Source organism: Desmodus rotundus, chromosome 1 (genome assembly GCF_022682495.2).
Source record: "Desmodus rotundus isolate HL8 chromosome 1, HLdesRot8A.1, whole genome shotgun sequence".
Classification (NCBI taxonomy): Eukaryota; Metazoa; Chordata; class Mammalia; order Chiroptera; family Phyllostomidae; genus Desmodus; species Desmodus rotundus.
The window spans coordinates 3004915-3031803 of NC_071387.1; the positions used below are offsets into that span (position 1 = coordinate 3004915).

The 26889-nt window shown below is 52.1% G+C and overlaps 1 protein-coding gene across 2 annotated transcripts in view; it reads left to right on the forward strand.

Annotated features, from left to right (window-relative positions):
* Positions 1–334: 334 nt before the first annotated feature.
* Positions 335–26889, forward strand: part of DDX31 (DEAD-box helicase 31) — a 64501-nt gene continuing 37946 nt past the window's right edge. Inside the window, exons 1-14 of one of the 2 annotated variants that reach the window (XM_053919446.2) lie at positions 336–551; positions 5584–5840; positions 5944–6019; positions 6858–6901; positions 7887–7957; positions 8721–8785; positions 14285–14329; positions 15523–15564; positions 16329–16393; positions 17819–17938; positions 18063–18169; positions 19252–19487; positions 20179–20355; positions 23605–23664. In XM_053919446.2, the coding sequence (XP_053775421.1) occupies positions 468–551; positions 5584–5840; positions 5944–6019; positions 6858–6901; positions 7887–7957; positions 8721–8785; positions 14285–14329; positions 15523–15564; positions 16329–16393; positions 17819–17938; positions 18063–18169; positions 19252–19487; positions 20179–20355; positions 23605–23664 (1449 nt within the window). In that variant the 5' untranslated portion in view covers positions 336–467. Of the gene's footprint in view, positions 552–5583; positions 5841–5943; positions 6020–6857; positions 6902–7886; positions 7958–8720; positions 8786–14284; positions 14330–15522; positions 15565–16328; positions 16394–17818; positions 17939–18062; positions 18170–19251; positions 19488–20178; positions 20356–23604; positions 23665–26889 lie in introns of both variants that reach the window. The other variant, XM_053919447.2, reaches the window with a different exon arrangement.

The window sequence follows — 26889 nt, forward strand, 5'->3', positions numbered from 1 at the left end:
AGGGAGCCTCGAAGACCCCTTCTCCGGGTGACCAAGCTCCAGACCCTTTTAGTGACTTCCCGGGTGGGGGGGGCACTAAACTGCTGAGGAAATGGTATCTCGCGGGCAAACGAAGGAAATGTCGGTTACATAGCGCACGGTCTGTTGTGCCTCAGAGGAATCCAAAGAACTTCACAAGCATGAACTCGGGTGTTGAGTGCCACTTGGCATCCGCAGCCACAGGCCAAGGCACGAGGGATGCCAAACGGGACGGTCACCCCGCCCCGTGGCTGCAGTCAACAGTGGGGCAGGCCCTGTGCTCACGCGGCCCTGCGAGACCCGGAAGGGGCTCGGCGGCAGGACCCGGCGGGGCAGCTACGCGGGGTCCTCGCACGCGTCCCACGTGGCCCGAGCCGAGCTGCGGTCGGGGATCGTTAGGTGCAGACGTGCCTCGCTTGCCTGCGTGTGGTCGTGCCTCCTCGCTGGCCATGGCAGCCACCGACGGAGTGCTCCTGCAGCTTTCCGCCGCCCCCGGGACGTCCTCCAGACCCCGCACGGCCCAGGCGAGGCGGGTGAGTTCTGGGAGCCCGCAGGCCCGTCGGCACCGGGCGGGGCCCGGCCCGCGCGCTGCATGTCGATCGCTGGCGCTTTGCCTCACGGGTTTGGAATTATCCACGGAGTTTGGGGGGTGGAGGGGTCAGACTTCCGGCCGCTTGTGGAAGTGTCGCCGAGCAACATGTGTCGAAGACCAGAACCCCACCCCACGGGGATGATCTTGGAGGGGCGAGAGCTAGCTGGGGCTGCTAGTTGGAGGACTTGGAAGGAAGGGATTGGAGGCTGGCGCCCATAGAAGTTAGAAGTGACGCGTAGGCCTGAGTCTTAGCGCTGTCACCACCCCCGTCTCTCAGCCACCGTTTTCTCGACTTCAAGGGTCGTTTTTTCCAGGAATAAGGACTAGACTACGGAAGTTTATTCTGAGTCCCTTCAAAAATGCACAGATTTCATCCACGCGCAATGGAGGGGCAAAAGAAAATAAAACTCAACGATATAATTCTCGTACTAGGGAGGGGAAAGAATCCTTAAATTTTGCCCAAGCCAGAGCTGAATACTGGTTTCCGGGACGGTAGACTTATCTACTGGAAAAGGGGAGGGCTTTAGGGCAGAAAATCTGTTGTAAAATCACGGTACATCAAAAACCAGAAGGGTGCAATCTCTTGCTGAGGAAGGGGGGTGGGGGTGGGGTGTGTGTGTGTGTGTGTGTGTGTGTGTGTGTGTGTGTGTTGAAAAAGCAACGGATAATTCCATCGAAAAGTTAATTGCCAAAGTTCATGCAGCCAGTCTGTTAAAGCTGAAATTCCTTGAGTTTTTATAAACTATCACCCAGTGTCTGGAGTCTCTTTGGTGACTTTTATTTGTATTTTATTTCGTTTGTTTGTATATTTGGTTACTTATTTTGACAAGCTTTAGGATTTAGAGGCCTGGGCGGAAGTTTCCAGCCAGCCAGCCAGCCGTGAGGCCCCATCCCTGCGGGAGGGGGAGGGAAAGTGCGGAAGAGCCACTGCGGGCCGGGGGTTTGCGTGGGACAGACCTGGGCCTAGACGCCCGCTGGCGCCACGCTGGCTCTGTGACCTGGAGGAGGTTGCCTCGCTTCTGACCCTTACGTTTCCGAGCCCGAACATGAGAGCAGCACTTTCTCCTCCGTAAGCGTTTACTATGAGGATTAAAAGAGATAATAAACATAAAGACTGTATGCTTTCCGACTTACAGAGGCACTCAGTAAATGCCAGCGGTAAAAAAAGTAGTACTGTATGTTGCCATGGATAATGTGCACCCATGTTTTTGCCCCAAACTTGCAGGAAAAAAATCTTTGGTTTTAATTGTTTAATTCAATTTTTATTTATGTTTAGATACTTGTTTTTTGTATTATAAAGGACTTTTAGCATTTACTTTTGAACATATTATGAACATTTTAGCATTTATATTTTAACATAATTGAAAACATTTATGTAGATACAGAATTAGCACTACATACATCTAATACGCGCCCTTATTTTTCCCTCAAAAATTTGGGCCAAAACAGTGCGCATTGCACAGGCAAAATATGGTGTGTTCCCCTTGGCTGCATTTTGTGTAACAGAACTGCTGCGTCGGGAGTTCGGTGGGCTCCTGGTGCCATCGTACTACCTGGTGACCGACTCAGGGAGAGCCGGCTGGACCTTTGAGTGAGCTGAACGCAAACGTAGGGTGTCTGGTTTTGTGGGCGTTTGAACTGCCCTGTTGAAGGGTGTTGATCAACGAGGTGAGGACGTGTGTGGGTAGTGGCCTCATCTGCACCTGCATTTCTATTTGTGTCTTGAATGAGAACCGTGGATATGCTGAACTTGGATGGGTAGCCAGGGTCCTGGATTTCGAAAGACTTCGATGGCCTAACTTAGGCTAGCACTGCACAGACTGTGTTCTGATTATTAAGTTAATACAAATTTATCGTAGAAAATTTGGGAAGCATACTTAAACCCCAAATCGCTTAACTCTTTGGTTAACATTTTGGTGCACGTCCTTTCAAAAAACAACTCCAAACAAAATAGGGATCCAACTGGTCATGGTTTTTCTAACCAAACGGGATGCAGTTAGTAAAAGGCATTGCAGCACTATCGTCAGGGCTGTGGCGTCCCTGCCTGGGCAAAGCCTGGACCCCTTGGCGATCTGGGGCAGCACGCTCTCGTCCCACCAGTGGTGTCCTCTGAAAGTGAGGTGACACCAGTAGCTGTATTGATAAATGAGACCATTCATGCAAGGACGTAGCATGCCACTTACGCATACTGAGCCTAAGAACTACTCAGTATGTTTGCTGACATCAAAGACATAGTATCTAGACTTCTAGGGCTAGCTGGGTCCCAGAGGTCACTACTGTGACCCCTCATTTTACAGGATGGACACACAGACTCAGAAGTGACTTGCCTAATGTGCAGCCATTTTTCAGTAGATCTAGATCTGTCCTCGCTCCTCTGTGCTCAGATGCCACCTCACGAAGCCTTCCTGTCCCCTTGCTGTGGGCCGTGGCGGTCTGTCTTGCTGTGTGCTCTCATAGCCCTTTGCATGCACCTCTTCCACAGGGTGGGCATCGGTTTGAGTTCTGGTTTTACCCTTTCCCTCTGCCATGAGCCTGTGGCTCCCGCAAGGGCTTGGCTCGGCTCACTTTCCAGCTTGTATCTTCAGGACCAAGCCACCTGGCAGCAGCTGAATGGTCAGTGTTTTTAAATTACTATACAGTAGAACCTCAGTTCTCAAACATATTTCGTTCTGGAAGGCTGTTCAAGAAACAGTTTGTTTGAAAACCGAATGTCCTTTGGTTGTCAACCTGAGAGACACGTGACTGATCTTACAGGTTTCAGCACGAAAGGGTTGTTGGGTCAAGATCCGAAGTTTGCTCAGCAGCCAGGACATTTTTACTGTGAACGGCGTGGTGGAGTACCGAGTTGTTGGAGACAGGAGACGTTTGAGAACTGAGGGTGGACTTTATGTGGGTGGGGGGAGCTGACAAGCAGGAGGAAAGTGTCCAGCCTGTGGAAAGGGATAACCCCATTGTGTGTGATTAGTTGATTAGTTCACCTGACAAGTATTTATTGAGCACTTACTTTGTGCCAGACATGGGCCAACGCAGGGTACGACTGGGCAGAGACAGGAGGTCAGGGAAGGCTCTTCCAAGGGCCCAGGCAGCCTGGATCTGGAGGGTGAGGACAAGGTAGCCAGCCAGAGGGAGGGTAGGAGACATGGCGTGGGAGTAGCACATGCAAAGGCCCTGAGGAAGAAGGGAGCATGTGTGGGCTAGGGGTTAAGGACCACGAGGACAGCAGAGGGTCCGGCTGAGACGGGTGAGGTGGGCAGAGCCAGATTCTAGAGGGCTTTGTAGGTCAGATTTCAGATTTTCGATTTTAGCCTGGCAGCCACGCGAAGCCTATTTCATACCGTGCTCGACTCTGAACAGTTGCTTTTAGAGAGACATTGTCTCTGAGTATGGGGTGAGCCGGAGGGTAACGGGTTTGCGGTCTGTGTCCTGGGTGGAGCGTCGGGCCCGAAGGGGAAGGAGGAGAGGGGTCATGAAGCGCGAAGGAAAGTTGTGCACGGAGGAGGCATGCTTGTTCAAGGTGGCAGGTCCTGCCTGAATGTCAGAAACGGTTTCTACACCTCTAGAATTTGGTCAGCCTTGGGGGACAGAGAACAGGAAGAGGAGGTGCGTGGGCAGCAACTGCAAGGCTGCCTGTGTGGGAAGCCTGTGCGGGAAGCCTGTGCAGGGTGGGCGGGGCCTCTGGGCCTGTCTGCTCACAGCCTCTGTGGTTCTTCCGGCAAAATCTGCACAGTTCACTCCGCCTTGCAAATGAGTCCACAGACCTGAAATTTGACTTCATCTCTTGCTTTAATCTGAAAATTCATGAACTTGGAACTTTGTAAAAATATACTTGTAAAAAGATGTAGGTCAGTACTTATCATTCATATTAAATACTGGAGGTTGTGTTTATTGAATTCCTTAGATACAAAAGATCTATGGCTGCCGGGAACAAAGAACTGTTGTTCCTGGTAGGTCAGTCTGAAGCTGGCCGACATGGCTGAAACAGGCCAGTGTGTGAGTGAAAGTTACCGTTTCAGGCTAAGAGGAAAAGAACATATTCCCAGAGAAACCCAAATGCCAGAATTAACAAGCACTGGCTACTCACAGGATGTTTTTATTTTCCGGTGTAAATTGGAAGAGAAGGCCAAAGAAAATAGAGGAATTGGATGTTTCTTTTCCTGGGGGGAGTTTTGACAGCATGTGCTTAATCACATTCATGTTATGGAGATAAAAAACAGCAGGCAGGAAAGCACCTGGTGGTGTAGCCTGTAGTCAGCTATCAGGTGGGAATTGAAAGGTGAGCAGGGTTGGAAATAACTGGTAGAAAGGATGGATGGAGCAGGGTTCTTATTTGGAATGGAAACAGTGAGTAGGGATTGTCTCCACGCCTGAATCTGAATCTGGAGGAGCAGCTCGAAGGGGGAATGGCAGAGATCCCAGCGCTCTGGGGTGGGGCAGTGATGAAGGTTTCTGCTTCCTGGGTGTGAGCTGGGACTGGGCGTCCCGCGGTTTGTCCCAGGGCTTGTCCCACAAGCTCGGCCACCCACTGGCTTTGTTAACGGGAGGACAGATTCTTTGTCCCGCCCCCATTCTCATGTAAATGTTCCTGGCAGTACAGACTGACTTAGCGCACGTCACAGGTGGGCCTCTCCTGTTAAAAGAGACTCGTTTGTTAATATTCAGCCCCCAAATGTTTTTCCCTGTGTGACCCCTGCCCTCATCTTGGTCGAGTTACAGTTAAGATGGATGGTGAGGTCTAGCAGATGAGTGAGCTGAGCTTTTATGGGTGTTTTGGTTTTTTCTTTTTTTCTGCCGTTGGAGGGAGAAAAGCTGAGTCAAAGAGTGACTGCAGACCGACCGTAAACTGTTGCTGACACATGGGGCGTAATGATCACGGCGGGGAGGGCGCAGTTCGAGGGCAGTCAGGCTTCACTCGGAGGTCTGTCTTCGTGGACTGATGCGTCTCTTGCTGCTCTTTCCTTTGGGGGTCGGCGCAGCAAGCACAGGCCTCCAAAAGAAAACGCCAGGCGTCCAGGCAGGCTCCCCCAGCGAAACGGAGGAATGAGACATCCTCTCTCCCAGCCAAGAAAACCGCTGCTAAAGAAACGCCGAAGACTCTGAAGGGGAAGGCAAAGAAGGTGTTTACTCGGAAGAAGTCTTCAACCACCGCGAGTGATAGAAACCAGGAGCAGAAGCCGGGCGTTAAGACTTCATCGTTGTTTAAAAACAACCCTGAGATCCCCCAGCTCCGCAGGTACGCCCAGGTGCAGGTGTGCCTCGGGAGTAAAAGGGGCTAAGTGTACTCTGCCTTCTAGTTGCTGTATTGGAACTGATGCCAGGTTTTCCATCATTTGCAGACCCCTGGTCAAGCAGGTGCAAGAAACAATGTTTTCTTCCGAAGCTTTTCACGAGCTGGACCTCCACCCACATTTAGTGAGTATGCGTGTCTATGGCTTGTGCTGTCGGGGCTGTGGCGCGCTCACTCTTTCAGGGTCTGCAAAGGCGGTTCTAGGAAGAGAAACCCGAGTGTGGTTATTTCTGCTCCCATTCACCCGACCGAGCTCAGATCGGTGAGACGCTCTGCTAGGACGACTCCACTGAGCTCACATTGTGTTCACTGTGTCCCCACCCTCCCCCTCTGGAAAGAACTCAAGTCTCTCCTCACCTGGTTCAGTTTAAGACTGGGGTCTGCTCATCGGGCTTTCAGTCAACCACGTCATTGCCGGCAGATGTCATGGTGACCATAGGAGGGACTGAGCTGCTGCTTTCTGTGAAGGGACGCCTGTAGTTACACAGAAATGAAGGAAAAACACTGTTTTAACGTGTATTTTGTGCAAACAAATGAACACTTTTCTTTAACCACGAGTGAGTTTCTGGGCCAGTTTATGAGTAAGGAGAAGAAAGGACGTGCCCATGAGGGACTTTGTCCGCTCGCGTGGGCACGGCTGCCCTCCTCCTTCAGGGTGGGCTGCGTGAGCCTCGCTCTGAGTGGGGCTGCTCAGCCCCAGTGCCGAGGACACTTGGGATGGTCACTCGTAGTAGGATGTTGAGTGGCATCCCGAGCCCCTACGCAGCAGTAACTTGCCCTCTGGCACTGTGACGGCCGGAACTTGTCCCCAGGAGCTGCCCAGTGGAGAGCCACTGGGTCTCAGTTCCATCAGAGAGCCCTCAGGGCCATCAGTTCTCTTCCGTGGGAGTTATTGGCACCAAACACAGTTATTCCAGAAAAGTGATGCAGAGCAGCATTTACATTCCTCGTCTTCTCTTTCAGATTTCCACAATCAACGCGGTCTTGAACATGTCTCTCATGACCAGGTAAGGGGTCCAGGCCAGCCCTGACTCTTTCTAGGGTTTAGGTGGGTAAAATTGTGTGAAATCTGAATTGCCTGTGGCGGACTGAGCCCAGCTGTGTGTTAATGGTAGAGAGCAGTGCCAGACAATCGCCTGTCCGGGGCTTCACACGCCCTCAGCCGTTCGGTCTCCCCACCCGTCACTTGGGGAGACTGGTCCTGCGCAGCTCTGCTCTCAGCGGCCGACTGTGTGAGGCCTCCGTGCGGAGGTCGGTCCTCCGGGGATCTCACTGTTGCCGTGCTTCCCTGACAAGGCTCCGTTACAGACACGGGACTTGTCGTGCCGTGTCGTAGTGGTGAGGCTCAGTGGTAACACAGGAGTAGATGCTTGGAAGTAAAAATAAGAATACTGAAGAGTAAAGTAAGCCCCCCTCACCATGGTTTCTGTTCAGTTTTGTCACCCAAACATCGATGATTTCTGTCCCCTCTTTGTTGTTAGTTTTCGCATGCACATGTAGACACGCGCCTGAGTGTGTCCCTACAGTGACCTCTTGGTTTTCTGGAGAAGGGGCATCAGTTCCTGGCTTCCTCAGGGGCTCCCAGCTTCCTCTTACTCTTCTGCTCGGGAGTCTTCCCAGAATGTTTGTGCAGCATTGCCTATTCCCTCTTACAGAAGGCGAGAGAGGGTGTCACACACTTTCGCCAGAGCTCCAGGCTGTCGTCACGCCTGTCGCTTCTTTGTTTATAATCAGTATAGTGGCGTGGCTAATACCTGGCTTGCCTCAGCATTTTCAACTAAGTTCCGGGAGTTTAACTGAGGTTTTATTCTTCTGTTCATCAGAAGTTTCTCAGCACCTTCACTTGCGTGTTTAGGCAACTTCTAAGGGGCCAGTTGGTGGACCAAAGCATGGGGCCATTGCCCTCTGTGTGCCCTGCGTCTGCCCACACATGCGAATGTGTGCTGTGTGACAGATAACCACGTGTTTGTTCTCTCCTGTGCGTGGCCACAGTGTTCAGAAGCAAAGCATCCCCGCGTTGCTGGAAGGCAGAGATGCTCTCGTGAGATCCCAGACGGGCTCAGGTCAGTCGTCACTGAGTTTCTGTGTTCCCGCGCATAGGGCCCAGGCCACGGCCATGTAGCAGGCAGTGTAGTGAGGTGGCTGTTGGGGGGAGGAGAGACCATGCTTGCTTTTGCTGAGAGCCCTGACTTAGTTCATACAGGGACGGGAAGGGGGCCACAGGAGGAGCCACGGGCAGGAACCATGTGGAAGAAGTCAGGTTCTGTTCTCCTTCCTCGGAACCTGTCTTGGGACTTTGCCAAGTCCCATCATCCATGGCAATGAACGTTTTCTGGGCGCTGACCCCAGCCCTGACACGAGCACATGCTGCTCAGACACCCATCGTTCGCTCCAACACGGGACCCTGCTGCCACGTGTTCCCGAACAGCCTGCCATGCCCTTCTAGCCCTTGTGTGCCTCCCCGCCACTGCTCAGCCTCCACTCAGGTCCACAGAGGATGTTGACTTGACCGCTGTGCCCCTCTGAGAGGTCAGGACCTTTTAGAGGAGGACTTGTTGCTCTGGAGACAGCCCTCCGGTGGCCCTTTGGTGTAGCTTAGGGACCGTGTCCTTATTAGCGGGAGGAGTGGCTGAAGCTGCTGGTCTTGTGGAGGTGGGACTGAGTGGCGAGTGTGGCAGGCACGTGAGCTCCGTTTCCGCCCGTCCTGGTGGTGTGCCTGCTCTTCCCTTCCCCAGATTGAGTGCCACCCGCAGGGAGCAGGGCTGCTTTCCCTCACTGTCACCCACAGGGGCTCTGCTTTTACTTACTTTTGTTCTTTTTTAAAAGGTAAAACTCTTGCCTATTGCATCCCGGTGGTCCAGTCCCTTCAAGCAATGAAAACAAAAATACAGGTGAGCGTCAAATATGTTTTTCCACTGTTGTCCATGGTGCATCAGAGACCATCCACCTGAAGCCCAGCAATAATCCTGGGGCCCAAAGAAGCTATTGCCACTGAGTGGTTCCCACACCTCTTTTTAATTTGTTTGCTGCACAAGGGTGTTGCCTGTGCAGGTGGTCCCAGAGCGCAGCAGAAGGAACGCATTTCACCGCCGTCACAGTGGGTCTAACGGGGGGCATTTGTTGGGTGCGCCCCAGATGTCTACCTTGGCGCCAGATACTTTGCCTGTGTGCTCTCCCTAAATCTGTAACGGCCTTGCTGCTGCCGAGTTGTCGGCACCACTGTTACCCAAGCTTTCCCGAAAAGTGGGGGCTGGGGAAGTGCACTAGCCTAGCCAGACTCGGTGGCGAGCGAGGGGAGCTGCATCCCCCCTCTGCTGTCTGAGGAAGGCGGCCCCTCGTGAAGTGTGGATGTGGGGCTAAGCACCCAGTCAGCGAGTTTGACAGAGGGGCCGCCTGGTGTGAGCATTTCTAGAGCTTATCTTTAGTTCTGAAACATGTAGTTAGCCCCTGAATTCTTTGCGTCCCTGGGAGGCCAATTGCCCGCCACGTTCCATAGCGTAAGTGTCATCTCCGAGCCTGGCCCAGAGTCCCCAGACACAGCCTGGTCGGTCTCGGCAGGCGATGGCGAGGTCAGAACACGGAGTGAGGCGGGCTCCCAAACAGATGAGAACAGCGCGTTGGCTCCCTTTGTCTCAGTTTGGACAAACAATCAGACATGTATCAAGCCTGCCTGATACTCGAGTGCCAGAATAAATAACGAGAGTGTTGGATTAGAGCCTGTAAACTAGAACAAATATCCACGAGTCCAAACTGATAAGTAGAAATTATTGAATAAATACATGGGGGAGGGGAGAGCCCTTTCTCATGGTAGAGTTCCAAAGGATGGGTGGAGAACGAGTGGTGGAAGGAGAACATCAGCGTTTGGCAGTCGCCGCAGGGGGAATGCCACAGGCACGAGCCGTCCCAGGCCGGGCCGAGGGCACAACCACGTGGTGACATGGGGTGTTGGCATGGTTCCAGAGCGGCTCCCCACGAGCCACTTGCTCATCACTGCCTCGAACAGCAGCCCCGCCACGGGAAGCCGGGCTGCCCCTCCTGCCCAGGCGGTCAGAGTCAGCGCCGCCAGAGCGAGTGTCCCCCGTGTCTCCAAGTCCCACAGAGGGCGCAGCTCCACCTGGGTGGTTTTCCTGCCCAGAGTGCATAGCCGAGTTTAATCACAAGCAAACAGCAGACACATCAAACTGAGGGACACTACAGAGCAACTGGCAAGCACTCTTCAAAACTGTCAAGGTCACAAAAGCCAAGGAGGCACCAAGGGACTCCCCAGGTGAAGAGGCAGAGGAGACGCGACAGAGCAGCGCAGCACGCAGTCCTGCGCTGGGCCAGTCCTGGGAGAGGGCCTGGTGGGCTGGCCGGGGGTGTGCGTGAGGCCTGGGGACTGGTGACCAGCGTTTGGTCGGCGCCAGCTTCCCGGGGCTCATCCTTGTGCTGTGATTTTGAGAGTCAGTACCATGTAAGGAAGCTGGGGGAAGGGCTGAGGGCAGTGCTTTGTACTGTTTGTACAATTTTTTGGTAAGTCTGAGTTATTTCAGAATGAGTAAGTTTAAATTTTACTTAAACTTTATGTCAGTAATTTTAATTCAATAAAACAAATTCTACACAATGATTTAAACGATAGAACTTTTTAGAGCCATTAAAGGGGTATTTCTTTCAGTTATTATTTGTGAACCTGTGTTCCTGCCCTGTAAACTGAGAAAAGGCAGGTGACAAACCAGCACGTGCAGTGTGACACCAGCTTCGTCAGTGACGATAATCGGTGTGTGTCGTTACGTGAAAAGGCAAGAATGATTCTTGTCAAACCGTTAATGCTGCATTTCTGAAGTGGACCCATGAGCATTTTATTTCCTGCAGGGGACTGACTTTTCCTCCCCATGGGGCCCTCGCAGGGACAGAACTCCCTCACAGGGCTTCCTCAGCCAGGTACTTGGAACTTGGAGGAGAAACAGATTATGCCAACAATGCGGGGTGTCCTCACCCACTTAGAGACTCCAGGAGAAGTTGCTAGTAAGTTCTAGTTCATTCCGGGTTGGAGAGCTAGGGAACATTTGAGCTGGGGTGGGTCCTGCAGTCCTAGCCCACCTGCCCTGTAGTGTAGCTTGTGACCTGAGGACAGAAAGGATGCGGTCACACTCCAAAGGGAGCCCGAGTGTGATTTGAGGCAAACCCTCTCAGCCCTCTGTGCCTGTGTCCTGCGGGGAGCAGGAAGCCAGCCGGGTGCCTGAGGAGGGTCATGAAGGGTGTCCCGTGACTGGTAGACTGCTCGGTGTTAGCTGTCATCGTCTGCAACACACTTGCATGGCTGTTTTGAAGGACGATTTGATTCGCTTATAGTCCAAACCATTGACAAGCCAGGTGTTGTTTTCATGTGCTCAAATACCTTTAACATCAGTAACAGCTCATTCTATTTGAGAGTGAAATACTTGGTAGAGAGGGCTTTGCAAGCCCAAATTTAACTCACTTATTTCAAGTAGTCAGTAGAGGCCCGTGGAGTTCATTGTAAAATGGTTTGGCTTGTAAAAACCACGTGTGGAGGGAGCAGCAAACCAGGGCGCCCAGCAGAGTCTGAAATTATTTTGGGTGGAAGGGGATGGACTGCTCTGCTGTGTTTTCGCCCTTCCAGTTACTTTGGCTCTGATTTTTTTTAACGTCACGTCCATCCCCTCCACCCACTGCTACCCGGTGAGAAATGGATTTTTCCCTCTTCCTGTCTGCGTGGTAGCACCTTTTGAAATGCCAGAGTCTCCTAGCGCCACACTGCGGCACATCGACCTGGTGTACTGCCCCGTTTGCTGTTCCTCTCCTGGGCCTCAGTGCAGCCTTGCCACGCTGGCGGTGAGCACAGGTGGCTCTAGTTTGAATTCCAGATCCTTTTCTCCTTGTGGGCAAATGTCTCTGATGCAGAATGTGAAAACCATGCTTGTGGTGGAGTTTGCTGCTGGGTCTGCCCCTCGCCTCCACACACATGGTGCTGTGATTCGCCCACTGTCTGTGAGCACTTGGGAGGTGGAAGGCACCGTTGATTTCAGGGCCTTTATCAGATACTTTCTTCTTGTACTATTACTACTGTTATTTTTTAGATACAGTGTACATGGTAAAATTTTAAACAGTACCAAAAAATATATCGCGAGGAGCGCGTCTTTCTACTCCCCCCACCTGCCCCGAGTGGGACATGTTTGTCAAGATGCAGTAGTTCTTGTCACCAGTCTCTTGTCTGTCCTCCCAGGGGTATTCTGTTCGTAGGAAGCAAATATGAATATGTATAGGTCCGCTTGCCCCTTTAATTGAAGTTTTTATTTCTTTGTTCGATACACAAACGACCCCTGCTATGCGTGATGCTGCGGGCCCTGCTTTTGTTCACCTAACATGTTTCGAGGACAGTCGCTCATAGTAAGCACCGCGTTGCTCTCCCCTGTGTTTAAAGGGCCGCCTGGCCCCGACTGGCTATGGCTCAGTGGGCTGGGCGTCATCCCACAAAGCAAAAGGTTGCCAGTTCAATCCCTGGTCAGGGCACACGTCAGGGTTTTGGTTTGATCCTAGTCAGGGCACGTACAAGAAGCAACCGATGGATGTGTCCTTCCCTCTCCTCCCTCCCTTCCCCTCTCTCTCAAAGTAAATAAACAAAATCTTTTTTTAAAAAATGAATAAAAGGCTGCCTAGTATTCCACCGTGTGTAGGTATAATAACTTATGAGCTTTCCCTGCATTGGTGGGAATTACATTTTCAATATTTTGCTACAAACCGGGGCTATTATAAACATTCTACATCCTGGAAAATACAACTATTTCATGCACACATACGAGCGCATCTTTTAGAGGAAGTCCTATAAGTGGAATTTGCATTTTTATTTGATAAATAAAGTCAAAGTTGACCTTTTAAGTAGTTAGAGCAGTTTGTGTCCTCAGCAACAGTGTGCAGGAACTCCCCTTTGCTCCTGCTGCTGTTGACACCCGGCAGTTCGGTCTTGCTCACGGGACGGGGAAAACACCGTATTACAGTGCCAGCTTGACTTAGGAGGAAAGGCGGACATCTTTCCCATGTGTAAAAGCTGCAGTTTGAGTTCTTCCTTCCGTAAATTGGCTGCTTTCTGTCCTCCCCCTCTCTGCGTGAGCTGTTGGTGGTTCTCTTCTCCGTTTGGAGTTGAATGCAGGCCCTCTGCACAGGTGGGGACTGGCCCTTCTGCGAGTGGCAGTTTTCCCCGTGGTCATTTACCCCTTGGTTGTGTTTCCTTCTGCAGGCTAAACCTTTTATGTAACAATGTATTGGTGCTTTATGGTTTCTGAGTTTTATATGATCTATAAAAAGGCCAACCTAATTCCAACTTAATTTTTTTCTAAGATGACCTTTGAATAAGCCATTTTTCCCTGATATAAAATGCTCCTTATCTTATTTCCTAAACTTTTGTCTGAATCTGATTCCATTCTAGACTGTATTTGCTATTGTAATCTCTATGTACCGGTATCAATTTTTAAAAACTACTGTCGATTTAAATTGTTTTAACATCTGATGTTTTTCATAAGTGTCTTATTCTAGCACATTTATTTTTCCATATGAACTTTGAAGTCAGCTTGTATAATTACATGCTATTTTACGTATGCATATATATGCACATATTCATTTTGTTAAAATTACATTTGGATTGGTTAGGGAGAATTAGCTTATATATAATATTACCCAAGAACAGGAAATACCTATCCACTTAAGTTTTATTTTATGCTCCTCAGAGTTATTTTAAAATTCTCATTGTGGATTTTGTACATTTGGTGTTTTAGGTTTTATACTTTTTTTTGTTTTTTATTCTTACCTATTTTTTTAAAAGATTTATTTATTTATTATTAAAGAGAAGGGAAGAAAAGGAGAGAAACATCAACTGCTTGCCCTTCGCACACCCCCTTCCAGGGACCTGGCCCACAACCCAGGCCTGTGCCCTGGCCAGGAATCGAACCAGAGACCCTTGGGTTCACAGGCCGGTGCTCAGTCCACTGAGCCACACCAGCCAGGGCTATTCTTACCCTTTTTGTTACTAAGTGTGATTTTTTTTTCCTTTGTATTTTCTCACTTTCTATGTTATAGAAAGCCAGTTGAGTTTTGTATATTAATTTTGCATTCGGTTAGTTAATTGCCTTTTTTGTAGTAGACCTTCAAGTCATTTTTTAAAGAATTTTTTTTTAGGATAAAATACCTGCTAATGATGACAGTTTGACCTATTTTTCAGACTTCCATACATTCCTTTCTCTTGTCTGATTGCATGGGCCAGATCCTCTGGACGGTGTTCTTGTTCCTTTCCTTCAATGAGACTACTTGGGACATTTCACAAGGGGCCACCCTCAAGTCCTGCCGTCGGGACTCTTGTGACCTTCATTCACGGTGCTTCTTCCCTTCTCTGCCCACAGCGCAGTGATGGCCCCTACGCTCTGGTGCTCGTGCCGACGAGAGAGGTGAGCATCCCGTGCTCGGGGGGAGCCTTGGGCAGGAGTTTGCAGGGACGGCCTGCTGAGTCGGTTAGGGGGCGTTACCGTTTTTCTCTGCACTGCGCCGACCATGGAGCCTTTTCCTCTGCCTGGAACCGCCCTTCTGGTTCCTGACAAGAAGACTGCGTGTGCCCTCTGAGTCGTGGGCCAGGCTCCCTGCTATCCAAAACGAACCGCACTTCAGGTGTCTGTCCTTCTAGAAGAAACTTAAATAATCACGTTTTTGTACTTCTTTCCCCAACTTAACTCAAAAATAAAAGTAGTCGACTCTGAAAATGAACTTTTTTTTAAAAAAAGAAGCTACTGTATCAAAAAATGTTCCTAAAAGTTAAGATCCTTTGTATTTTCCTCTTCCTTGGTAGGAGTCTCTCATCGGGTATATTTTATTTGCCTACAGAGGCAATTTCAGATCAGAGTCTCCGTTTTCCTCCCTCAGGTGCTAATCGCTCCCTGCCAGCTCAGTCCAGTGAAGAGGCCGGTGCAAAGCTATTCAGACCTTTATGGCAGCCAACTGGCCGCTTCCCCGGACGCTTCGTGCATACTAAGCACACGGAAGCTGCACGCACGTGTCCTTGGGTGAAGGTGTTGTGGAGAGGGCTTCTGTGGTGGTTAACAGTCGAGCCCACATCTCTCATTTCCTCTGGGCTTGCTGGTTTCTTCCTTTTGTAAGCGGAGGAATGGCCACCTCTCAGTCGGCAGCTGCTGCTCCCTCTGGCACGTCCCTGGGTGTCGTCATGTCACCGTAGTTGTTTCTGAAGGCGAACCCGGTCCCTTGCTGTTCTGGTGTGTCCCAGTTTGCGTGCAGGTTACACCTTTCTCCTTCCAAAGAGAGTTGGGTTCTGGTCGACACTCCCGTTCTGTCCGCCTTGGTGCTGCTTGGGGGCGCTTATGGGAGTCTGAGCCAGCAGGGGGAGCACAGCACACGATTTTAGGGTCCGTCGAAGACATGGATGCTGCTCGTCTGCCCACGTTATGCACACACTGACGGGCCTGGCACCGGGCCTCACACCGGGGTGTTTGTCACGGCGGTTCCATGATAGGATTCTTTTTCCTAAGTCTTAACTTGAGGTCCAAGTTTGGATCCTATCACTTTACATGGTCGAAATGTAACGAAAAAGGAAGACGAGATCTTGCTCACTCTAACTTTCTAACGTTTGCAGCTGGCTGTGCAAAGCTTTGACACTTTCCAGAAACTGCTCAAGGTAAGGCACACCAGGGGCTCGGCTTCATCTTCTCTCCCTGACCTTGTGAGGAAAGAGAAATACACTGTAGTCCTTTCTTTTCAAAGAGCTGGGAATCACTCTAATTTCCCTTTTCTCCCTGGATGTCTCCGCTTTTCCCAAGTATAGTTTGTAGGCTTTTACTGATGTAAACCTTAGTAACTACCTGTTTTTAGCTTAGCAAGGTTGCTGGTATTTTCTGGTGCTTAAAGTTTTATCTACTTGTCACAGTCACTAGCAAGTCATTCACAGATGTTTGCTGTTGGGGTTGAGGGTAAAGCAGCCGACAACACTGCAAGTAGGTTCTCTTTAAGAAGGGAGAGAGAGGCCACAGAGCTGAAGCCGGCCAGCCACCGAGCAAGCTCGAGACATGGTCTCCCTTCCGTCTTCGGGGTGGGGAGTGGGGAGGGTTGTGCTTATCCGCTTTAACCAAGAAGAACAAGGGAAAGGCAGCAGACTTCCTGAAATGTGTATTTGACGCAGGCTCTGTGGAGAAATGCAGAGAAGCTGCTTGAATCATTTCCGAAGCTTTCATTTCTGCCTCCGTGTTGGAAGGTGGTCACATGGCCCCAGTGCAGGTGCTTGCTGCTGTGGCATGGGGGTGGCCATGCCTAAGAGTCCCGTCTGCAGAGTGACACCTCTTGCAGTGGAGGCCCGAGTCCCCCTCCCGGCTTCTGTGAGGACGGTGTAGAGGCAGGCTGGATGCAGCACGGGCTCGCGCTGACTCTGGTCTGATGTGTTTCTAGCCGTTTACCTGGATTGTGCCTGGAGTGCTCATGGGCGGAGAGAAGAGGAAATCCGAGAAGGCCAGGTACGGGGAGGTCTGCTTGTCAGCCCCTCACTGAGTCTGTCTGTCCTGCCTTCCTGTGCGATACGACCTGGTCCCTCTAAACCTGGAGAGAGCCCTGTCTCAGACTGGGCTTCCTCGTCCCATGTGCAGGGCAGAGAGGGGCAGCAGGGAAAGGTCCCCTGGAGCCAGAGCTGTTTTTAAAATACGGGTGAACCTACAGGGGGCTCCCTTCTGATGTGCTGCTCATGACCTTCTGCACTCCATCCGCACCCCCGCAGCCCCCTCGTTTGGTGTGCGTCCCCCTTGGTGACTCCCTTTTGGGGACGTTGGCAGTTTGGGGGTTTGTTGGTTTTTCATAAAAACAAGAGCATAAGCTTACATAATGCTTCGCACCTTGCTTCTTCCACCCCAGAACGTGGATTCCTAATTCTGTGATGGAGCTGGTAATGGGTGTCAGGAGAAAATGCTTGTGACAAGTCAATTCCCAATCGTCTGCATTCTTTCTAAAAACATTTGTGTTGCACTATAGAGTAATGCTTAGTAGTAACCTGCAACTGTGTGCGTAGTTCCTTAATAAGGAGTAAATCTTAAAGTTGAAACCTAGACTCAGCCGTGAATAACAACGGCAGCGGACAGTGGTACCTCCAACAATGGAGAAGTTCTCTTTGTCTTCCGATTCACGGAGCCTGGCGGCAGCCCATCCACGTGTGCACCAGTGCCAGGGCCCAGGCTCCCTCTGTCTTTGTGCCACTCAGTGAGGCTTCCGTTTTCAGGGTTACCAGGTAGCACAGGTCCAGCTGAGACATCTAGTCTCCTGTAGCAGGAACACAGACAGTCGTGCGTCCTCCTCTCAAAGGTGCTTGTGGGATGTCCCCATCCTCTTTATCCTTTTACCCTTTTCTAGAAAATATGCTCAGCTAAAAACTGGAGGCTTTTGTTACCATGGAAGAATGGGATAAAGGATATTTGGGGGTTATAAATTAGACTTAATTCTGCGTAGCCTACAGGGCAAAACTAGGCCTGTGTGTGGAAGTCACAACAAGGATTCAGTATAAGGGAAAACACCCTGGGATAGCTGATGCAGGTAAGAGGTTCCCTGGCCTAGAAGCCTCCAGAAACAGGCTAGGCGACCATGTAGCTGAAAATACTAGAAAGGATCTATGGGCCCAGTAAAAGGCATCGGATTACACGGTAGAGATTCTTTTCAAAGTGGTTTTATGATTTTAGTACAATCACAGATCTTAACAGGTCTGTTCTGTAGAAGAGGGAAACTCCAGAGAAAAATTAAAACTGTACTTTTGTATCCACTTGTCGATATGTTTGTCCTGATTTCAAGCCATGGCACATGGGTGCTAGACGCAGATTTGTCCCCTCTGCCTTCTGTGTTTTCTACTGGTGCAGCGCAGCTTGATCTGCTTCCTTTCACGGTATGTGATGTTTTAACAGACTCCGCAAAGGGATAAACATCCTCATCTCCACTCCTGGACGCCTGGTGGATCATATAAAATCCACAAAGAACATTCATTTCAGTCGGATCCAGTGGCTGGTTCTGGATGAAGCCGACAGGTGAGGCGGGTCTGGAACTGACAGTCAGAAGGCACGGGCTGCGTGTGTCCTCCTTGTCACTCCAAAGCCCTTCATATTGCCTTCAGGGTTCATGCACATTGAAATTCTTCTCTTGAAACCACAGAATCTTGGACCTGGGTTTTGAGAAAGATATCGCAGTGATACTCAATGCAGTTAATGCTGAGAGCCAGAAGCGGCAGAACGTCTTGTTGTCGGCGACTCTCACGGAAGGTGAGTGGACAAGTCCTCTTTGCTCTGAGTGAGGAGGGTGGACACAGCTGCAAGGGCCCGAGTCTCCGCCTGGGCAAGGGGAGACGTCTTGGAGGCCGGCCTCCAGCCCTGCAACACCCTCGACCCTCGGCATCTTAAGACTCTGCTGCGGGCCCCAGGCGAGGGTGAGGGCAGGTCCCAGATCCAGAGCCACCAGTGAGGATGGTGCTGCTGGCGCTCATGCTGAGATGGGAGGAAGAGAAAGGCTGCCTGCCACTTACCGGTTCTTTCATGAAGTTCTTACTGCTGCTGTGTGGTCCATGCAGAGCAGGGCTTTTGTCCTGATGACGGCGACATCTCACCCAACTGTGTGTTTAGTGTGATCACCCTTTTCTCCCCAGGACATGTTGAACCTAAACATACATGTGTTCTTAAGCCCATTGCTGTTTTTCATCCTCACGAGATGGGACACAGATAGGAACACCAGGGGTTGGAGAAGTGGCGGCACTGTCCGCCTGCGTCACCCACACAGCAGGTCCTGCCGGAGCGACAGCATGGCTTTCATGCCCGTGTCTGGTGTACACTTCTGTCTCTGTGGTCACTCACACAGACCGGGTGCCATTCGTGCAGAGGGCGGGCCGTTTTGCGTGTCTCTAAAGAACATTAATTGTAAGACATAATCCATGTTACAGGGGTTCTGGCTCACAAAGCTTGGGACGTGCCACACACTGCCTCCTCCTGGAGGTTTGCAGTGCACCCACACAGCAGAGGTGCTGGGAAGGCCTGGCCAACCGTGTGAGACTCGTGGAGCCTCTTTATCAGGGTCTTCATAACTTCTTTGACCCAGAACCCTTTCTGTGGGTGATGGGCACACATCTGTTAGTGTTCCTTCTGAGGGCCTCTCACAGGTGCCAGCGGGTTGTCGGGCTGTGGGGAGAAACCAGTGGGTCTGTCCCAGCTGGCCATCAGGCAGGTCCTGGCTCTTGGAGATCCCTGGCAGGGCTTTCCCAGGATGCCCGGACGTGGGGCGTGTCTGGGTGTACTGTGGGACCCATGCCACGGCGTGGGCCTGTCACCTGTTTGCCTTTTTCACTGTCTCCAAGGTGTGACACGGCTCGCCGATATCAGTCTGCACGACCCAGTCAGTATTTCTGTCCTGGATGAGAGCTACAGTCCATCGAGCCCAGAGGGCAACGCAGTTCTGGAAGCGTGTGCCCCACAGCCTGGTGACGAGCTGGATGGCTTCGCCATTCCGGAGGGTCTCGACCAGTACGTGACATTGGTTCCCAGCAAACTGAGGCTGGTCTGCCTGGCGGCTTTCCTCCTGCAGAAGTGCAAGGTAAGCTGGGGGTGCGAGCCGGCCCCCCGCGGGAGAAAGACCCGTGCCGTCCGCACAGGCATCGCTGCATGGAGTTGAGACACGCGTGCACGTAGTTTTCCAACTGCTTGTGAGCTCGGGCTGTGGCTCGTGTTTGTCGGGGGTCGCTGACAGCCACTATGTTCACCTCGAAATCAGCCTTAAATGTCTTTCCTGGGGCTGTGTTGGGAGTGTCGCAGGTGGTAGGAACGTGCTGGAGTGAGATGGAGCTAGGGGCCTGCAGTCACATTGCCGAAAGGGGCCTGGTGCTTGTAAACTTAATTGCTAGTTTCGTGTTACTTCCTCTGGTACCTGGGGAGCCAGTAGGTGGAATGGCTTGAGAACGAAGCTTCCAGAGGCACTGTGCCTGGGTCTGAGGCGGGCTGCGCACGTGCAAGGCCGCAGCAGGTGAGGAGCAGTGCCGACAGACAGCTTCTTCTGAAGCCTGCTCTCCTCATTCATTGTGGGATCCCGGTCAAGGTCACAGCTGTCATTGCCCTTGTCTGCAGCCTTTGTAGCGTGGGGTGTCGGTGTTGTTTCTGAGAATAATTCAAAGCTGTCTGTCACCTGTTTCCAAACTGGGGCCAGCGTGAGTAGGTATTTTAGAGAAAGACTCATTTTAGTCTCACCTAATGAAAACGTGTGGTGGTTTTTCCTCTTTGTATCTATGTAGTTTGAAACAGACCAGAAGGTGATCGTCTTCTTTTCGAGCTGTGAGCTGGTGGAGTTCCACTACCACCTCTTCCTGCAGACCCTGCTGAGCAGCCCTGGGGCCCCGGCACCAGGGCAGATGCCATCTGGTTGCCCGCGGTTCCGATTCCTGCGTCTTCACGGCAGCATGGACCAGGAGGTGAGCACCCCAGGCCCTACCCACTGGCACACACCCTCCAGGGTTAGCCCAGCTCCTGCAGGGCTACGTTCGACAGGCATCACCGAGGTGGGCGACCCCCCAGGAGCTGGAAGCCGCCGCCCTGCCGCATGGTGCGGGGAGCAAGCCTACTGTTCCGCCCGCTGCCCCTGGAGCAGGGCTGGTCCACCCGAGGGCTCCCAGGCCCGCTTGGCCCGCCTCTACCTCAGCCAGCTGTTAAGGCAACAGAGCACCACTAAGTAGCTGGCACCAGGGAAGGGTTTTGCCTTTTTAGTACCCAGTGTGTAATTAGGGCTTGATGTCTTCAAATTAAGAGCATTAATGGAGCTAAATTGTGGCTCCCATATGGTACTGCTGAGCGTGACTGCTGTCGTTGTCAACAAGATGCAGCGCTCGCTCTCCGCGCACTCGCCCGCGCGAGGCTGTGTGCCCAGCTCTGCCTCCGCTCTGAGCGCCGTTTGTGTTCAGGGAGGGCCGAATGTGCTCCTTCTTCTAGGTTCTCAGCTGCCTGGTTCATTCCAGGGCCCCCCCCCCCCAGCTCCTGCACCCCCAGGATACCATCACTGAGGGAGTCTGGCGGGTGGAAGGCTTCGACTGTGGGAGGGTCTGCCAGGGCCCTAGTGCGGAGCCATCTTGTCCTAGAGGCCCGTCACCAGGCAGCTCCCGGGTGGAAGGAGTGAAGAAGGAAATCTCATCTTGGGGATGAGATTTGAGAGAGCCAGCTCAAAGGTCATCACATTCTTAGAGCTCCCAGAGACAGCAGAGGTCATCCAGTCCACTCCCTTTGTGGTTTTGCTCTGTTGTTTTAATACTTCAGGAAATGGAGGTTCAGAATTTGCTCAAGGTCATTCAAGGACACAGGCTCTCATTTGCCACAAGAATATGTAGAATTTCCTGAATATTCCAGCCTTTGTGAGTTTTTATGAGTTCTTGGTTTTTACCTTCTGTGTCCCTGACTCAGTCGAGTCTGCTGATTTCATAAGGTGATGCCGTTTGTGGTGCCTCTTCTTCTTCTCTTTACGTCGGCTCCCCAACCCTCTGGGTCTGCTCACCGGAGGCTTTCGGCAGGGTAGTCTGGGGAGCGGGGGTCTGGATGTGGACTCCGCAGGATCTGGGAGTCGGAGCAGAGCGCAGGGAAGAGTCTGCAGTGACTCCGCTCCACACTCATTGCGGCAGGACGCTAGTCCGGGAGGGCGGGCGGGTGTGGGTGGGGGCTGCCGTGTTCAGGGCCTGGCCTTGTGGAGAGCATTTAGCCTCTGTGCCTCAGGTTCTAAGTCTCTAAACTGGAGCCCACAGTAGTGCTTCACGTTTTGGTTGTGATGGTTCATTGGGTTAATGCAGATGAAGTGCTTTAGAGCAGGCGGGCCCGCAGAGTCCTCAGAAAATGTTCGGTGCCTTATTGTTGTGACTTGTCCCTCAGGGATGGTTGAGGGGTTTTAGTTTAGTAATTGTCACCCTTTTATGTACATCGTTGTTTCATTTGGTAAGTAGCCTTCACAGCCTCCCCCTGAGCTGAGTGGAAGGTGGGAGGGAGTGTCTGTATTTCATTTGGCGAACGAGGTTGTGTTGTGTCCCGCCCGGAGCGAGCCAGAACAGTCCCATCACATATTCCTGGCTTCTTATCCTGGCTGCCGTCCCATGGGACCTGTGGTCTCCCTACGTGCTTGGTAGGACCCCGACCGCACGGTTAGAGAGAAGCTCTGGTTTGCTGCGTAGTGGTCGTGGTGAAAGACTTGGGTTTTGTCCGCACCCCAGCCACAGAGACGTCCCAGACAGGCTTTAAAAGATGTGTCCCCGGCTTTCGGAACTTTTCTGACATTACAATGCAGACATTAAAAATGTCCCTCATGAAGCCTTGCAGCAAACTGGACAAGTGCAGTCGCCCTTGTGAGGGCTAGAGTGCCGCCTCTGGAACACAGCCCCCCAGGTTCAGAGGTCGGTCCAGTCGGTCCAGCCCTTCGCTGGGTGTGCCCCTCCCTTGGGCAGGTTACTCGGCCTCTTCACCGGCTCAGAGAGTGATTGGGGCGTTAGGTGAGTGCACATGTGTAACGTGAAGGCCAGCATCCGGTTGGTGCGTGGCAGCGCTCGGTACACGCTGGCTGTCACTGTCCACTGTCCTCAGGTGTCCCTGGCGTCCCGAGTGTATGACACCGCATGTGTGTGAAGGACCGCAGTGAGGCTCACTTCAGTGATGTGCTGGCTGTGCCAGAGTGGAGGGAGAGGCTAACTTGTTTTTTCCTCCACATACGTGGTAATTTGGTGGTTTCTCGTTGCTGCTGACAGACGGCCGTGGCCAAGCCTGAGCTACTTGTAGTGCTGTGACGAAAACATGCGCGGGCACACTTTGCAAGTTTACACAGAAAGCCGTTCACTGTGCACACCTTTTGGGCCAGCAAGTCCGCCCTTTAGGGATTTTCCCAAAGGGCCCATTCCGTCCACAGGACTCACCTCCGGTGGGGCTCGTCACGGCATCGCTCTCCGTGGTTAGTCGTGAGCCACGGCCTCGTTTGGCAGCAGTGGGGCACCGGCTGCAGACACGGCAGCACACCCGTCCAGCTGGGCACTGGTGTGTGGTCATGAGAGGGACGTGGTCTGGATATTTCTCTTTGTGTCCTGGAGAGATGTCCGTGCTCTGTTGAGATACGTACATACATGTATATGTGTATGTACATGTAAATGAAGTAACAAGAATGTGTTGATAGTGTAGGTAGTGTGTGCCGTTTTTCAAGAGCCCCTCCTGGTGATTTTGCCCAGGAAGGGCCCGGAAACAAGGGGCTGCTAGTGGTGGCGGCGTGCTTTGAGTGGTGCGGTACTGCATTTTCTTCCTTCAACTTCAATACAGTTTTTCTACAGTTAAAATGTACAGGGTTTATAACTTTGTAATCTTTTTAAAAAATCAGTCTTGAACAAAATTGCCCCACAGAAAAGGTGGTTCTTCGGTCCGTGTCCGTGGGGCCTCCCTGCTCCCGGAGTGGCTGTGTCTGAAGGGCGCGTCCAGCCTGGCGCTGCCTCACTGAACGCGCTGCCCCGCGCTCTGCTGCCTCGCAGAAGCCCAGTCCTGGATGCACAGGGTCTTGCTAGATGTGAATGCTCCCTCTTTCTCGGTAAAGCTTCTCTGTTCTGCGCCTTAATATATAGTTCCAGCAGGAGGAGATGGGGGAGTTATGGGAATCGGCACCTGCCCCGCTGCAATTGACCTCAGAGTTGTAAGGTTTTTCCTTGTTTTTTTAGGAAAGAACAGCAGTGTTTCAAGAATTCTCACATTCCGGCACGGGCGTCCTTTTCTGCACGGTATGTATCATTCTGAACTCCAGGTGAAGCTTAAGCATTTCTGTAATTGATGGTTGCAGTTTTTTCTCTTGACAGTTTGCCTTGAGGCCAGCCCCACAGAGAGCGGGAATACCTCTTGGTGTGGCTGGCCCCTTTGCACTTCTGCTTTGTCACCTGACTTTGTCACAGATAGCCGGCTGCCACCGTGTAGAAGACTCAGCGATTTGCTCACTAATAGTGACAGCTGTTGGTCTGAAAACGTGTGAATCTTGATGATTTCTAGCCACCCAAAACTTGTAAATTACAGCTATCGGGAGTAATTAGAGCTGAGAAAGTCTTTCCACAGCGAAGCCTCTCTGCTCACCTTTCCGTAAGGAAGCAGGTGCGCTCGGGCCGATTTGTCTGCCGTTGCCTGAAGCTGTCACCTGCCCTCCAGTTCCTGCCCACTCACTTGGCCCCAGCCTTGGCAATCTGGGGGGCTGCCTCCTCCAGCATGGCACCAGCCTTCTGAACACACATGTCTCGTGCTCTATCGAGATGGGAGCATCGCGCCTTTGACGGCCCCTTCTCTGGGGGTCCCTTCTCTGTCGCTGCTGCTCGCTCCTGAGATTAAAATGCCTCCTGGGTCTGTGCCATCTTGGGCGATGCAGCTTAATCCCCACTGGTGATCAGAGAAATCCCTGTCTGTACAGTACTGAGGTGGCGCTGTGAACCGAGCGACCGGGTGCTGGGTGGAGATGGAGGCTCAGCTCCTGGAACACCTGGCGAGGCCTCTCTAATGCAGCTGCTGCCTGAGGAGCTCCGGCTCTGTGTTCAGTCTTAAAAGCCATCGAGCGAGTGTTCTCCCTCAAGTACAAGCATGTGGGGGAGTGCTGCTACTTTCGCAGGCAGGCTCGCACGTAAGGCGGCCCGCCGGCCAGCTGTCTGTGACAGTGTGCTGGTGCTCATGTGCGTGGCCTACAGTGCCTGTGCCGGCAGTGCTTGCTCGGAGCGGAGAGCGGCTATTGCTGGAGCGTTGGCCATCTGCGGTGCCCCAAGTCTGCCTGGCAGCCCTTCCCTTTCTGAAGCCTGTCCCCAGGCGGGTGCTTGTGTGTGCTCTAAGACCATCTCGTGAAGACGAGCCCAAATAGAGAAGTGATCTCGTTGACAAAGGAATTTGTCGAAAGTCCTTCTCACGGATCCAGACCCCTTCCCACCTCCTAGGTCCCTGCTTGCCCCCTTCCTCCTTCCCCTGTAGCCAACTGGCACCTCTCTCAGCTCCTTGGGTGTGTCAGTCTTGCTTTTTCTGGGCTCGAGGCCTTGGTACATGGAGTTCCTCTGCTTGGGACACTCCACCCTGACTCTGACCAACCCTGTTAGGTCTCAGCTTAAAGCTCGTTTGTTTAGGAAATTGATCCCTAAAGCCCCAGACCACCCCCACCCCACCCCCCGTCCTCACCCCTCCCCACCCCTGTCTGGTGCTCCCAGTGCACCCTGCGATTCCTCCCATGCCCATCACACCTGGGCTTGGTGTCTTCTACCAGGTCATGAGCTCACGAAGACAGGGACTGCGTCTTGTTGGCTGTCCCATCCCAGTGTCTGGCGCAGAGCAGGCATGCAGCAGGCACCCTGCGTCTGTGGATGGCCTGTGTGGGTAGGCAGGGCGTGAGACCTCGGTGTGGAGGCCCACCCACGCATGCCTTTTTCTAAAGACAGAGCCGAGAATCACCTTTTCATACGCGTGGCGTTTGTTATCTGGGGAGTAAAGTGCCTACACGGGAACAGAAGGCAGTGGGAACCTCAGTGCTGGGGTTTGGGTTAGGATCGGAACAAAATGTTTCATTCTTGACGCTCAAGATGCTGGACTCGTGCCTGGTGAGCAGTTGTCATGCTTCTTGGTGTGCAAATGCCACCCTGTTTTATAGACATGGTGCACTCCAGGTCCCCAAGAAAGCTCCAGGTCGTTGAAGTTCTGTGTTTTTGGTTTGCTTTGTTTTTTTAGTAGCCGTTCATGGAAGAAAAGACCCTTCTTTCTGAAATGTAATTCTTAGTGGAATCAAAACACAGCATGACTTTCTTGGTTTTGTCTGGCTGTGCAGGCAAGTAGCTTCAGCTGGACAAAGCGCCCTTGACTTGGCAAAGCACTTGCCCACAATCCGGCTTTTCTAAAACCTCTGGGTGCTTGTTTGCCAAGGTCACTCCAGTGGGATGGCCCTCCCCAGTGCCATCCTGTCCTTCCTCTGCAGCAAGGGTTGCTGGACAGGTGCCTGGCGGGGCTCACTCCTTTCGTTTCCGAGGCAGGACAAGAGCACAGGCTCTGGTGTGGAGAGGCTCCTCACTCCCTGCTCCGTCCCTTCGACTGCGGCCACATCTGTCCGCTCTAGCCTGACATCCTGGCATTTGAGATGGTGGGGAGCCTGAGACACGCTGTGGCAGGTCGTGCCTGGGTGGGGGTGGGTATTGTCAGTCTGCGTCCTTCGAAGCAGCCTGTTGCTTGCCAGGTTCTCTGAACGCTTTCCAGGAGCCTCCTTCGTGTTAATGAGGAACGTGGGCCACGTCAGGACAAGGCAGATGGAGAGCTGGCTTATTCTGATAAAGAGGGGTCGTGTTGTCGATCGTAGCATGGAGATTTCTCCTTCTTGGTCCCACCCCTTCGCTATTGTGACTTCTCACCCCAGGGTCCTGTAACAAAGCGGAAGGCGGAACGTGGGACACGTTGAGAACCACAGTGTCACAACTCAAAAGCCCACAGCTGTGCTGTTTGCTGCACTGCCAGAGAAATCCCTCCCTGCACCCACCTTCTTTTCTGCACCCCATCCTCCTCCCTGCTCTCCTGTTATTAGGAACAGGGAAGGGTGTGGGTATATGTGTATTTTTTTTCATCTTGATTATAAGCATTAAAAAAAGGGTCTTTTAATTCCATACGCTGAAATCTTTCAGGATCTGGTCCCTGGCTGTGCAGACTGTGGGTTCTCAGTGAACATGTGACCATGGTGACTTGGAGGAGGACAGGAGAGACCCACTCGTTTGAAACGTAGTTTGTGTTCTCTAGAAAGTTAGATCCAAGAAGAAGCTAAGTTAAGGAGGGTGTAATGATCAGCAGGAAGGATTCATTGGAAAGTTGAAAGTCCACTTTCCCATATGGAATTAAGAAATCAGAGATGAGATACTGAACTACCGACATTATTTCCTCTTGCTGATGGCGAAGAGCTCAGCCTACGCCAGAGGAAGGGGACGAGGCGGTTAGCACTGCAGCCCTGTCACTGA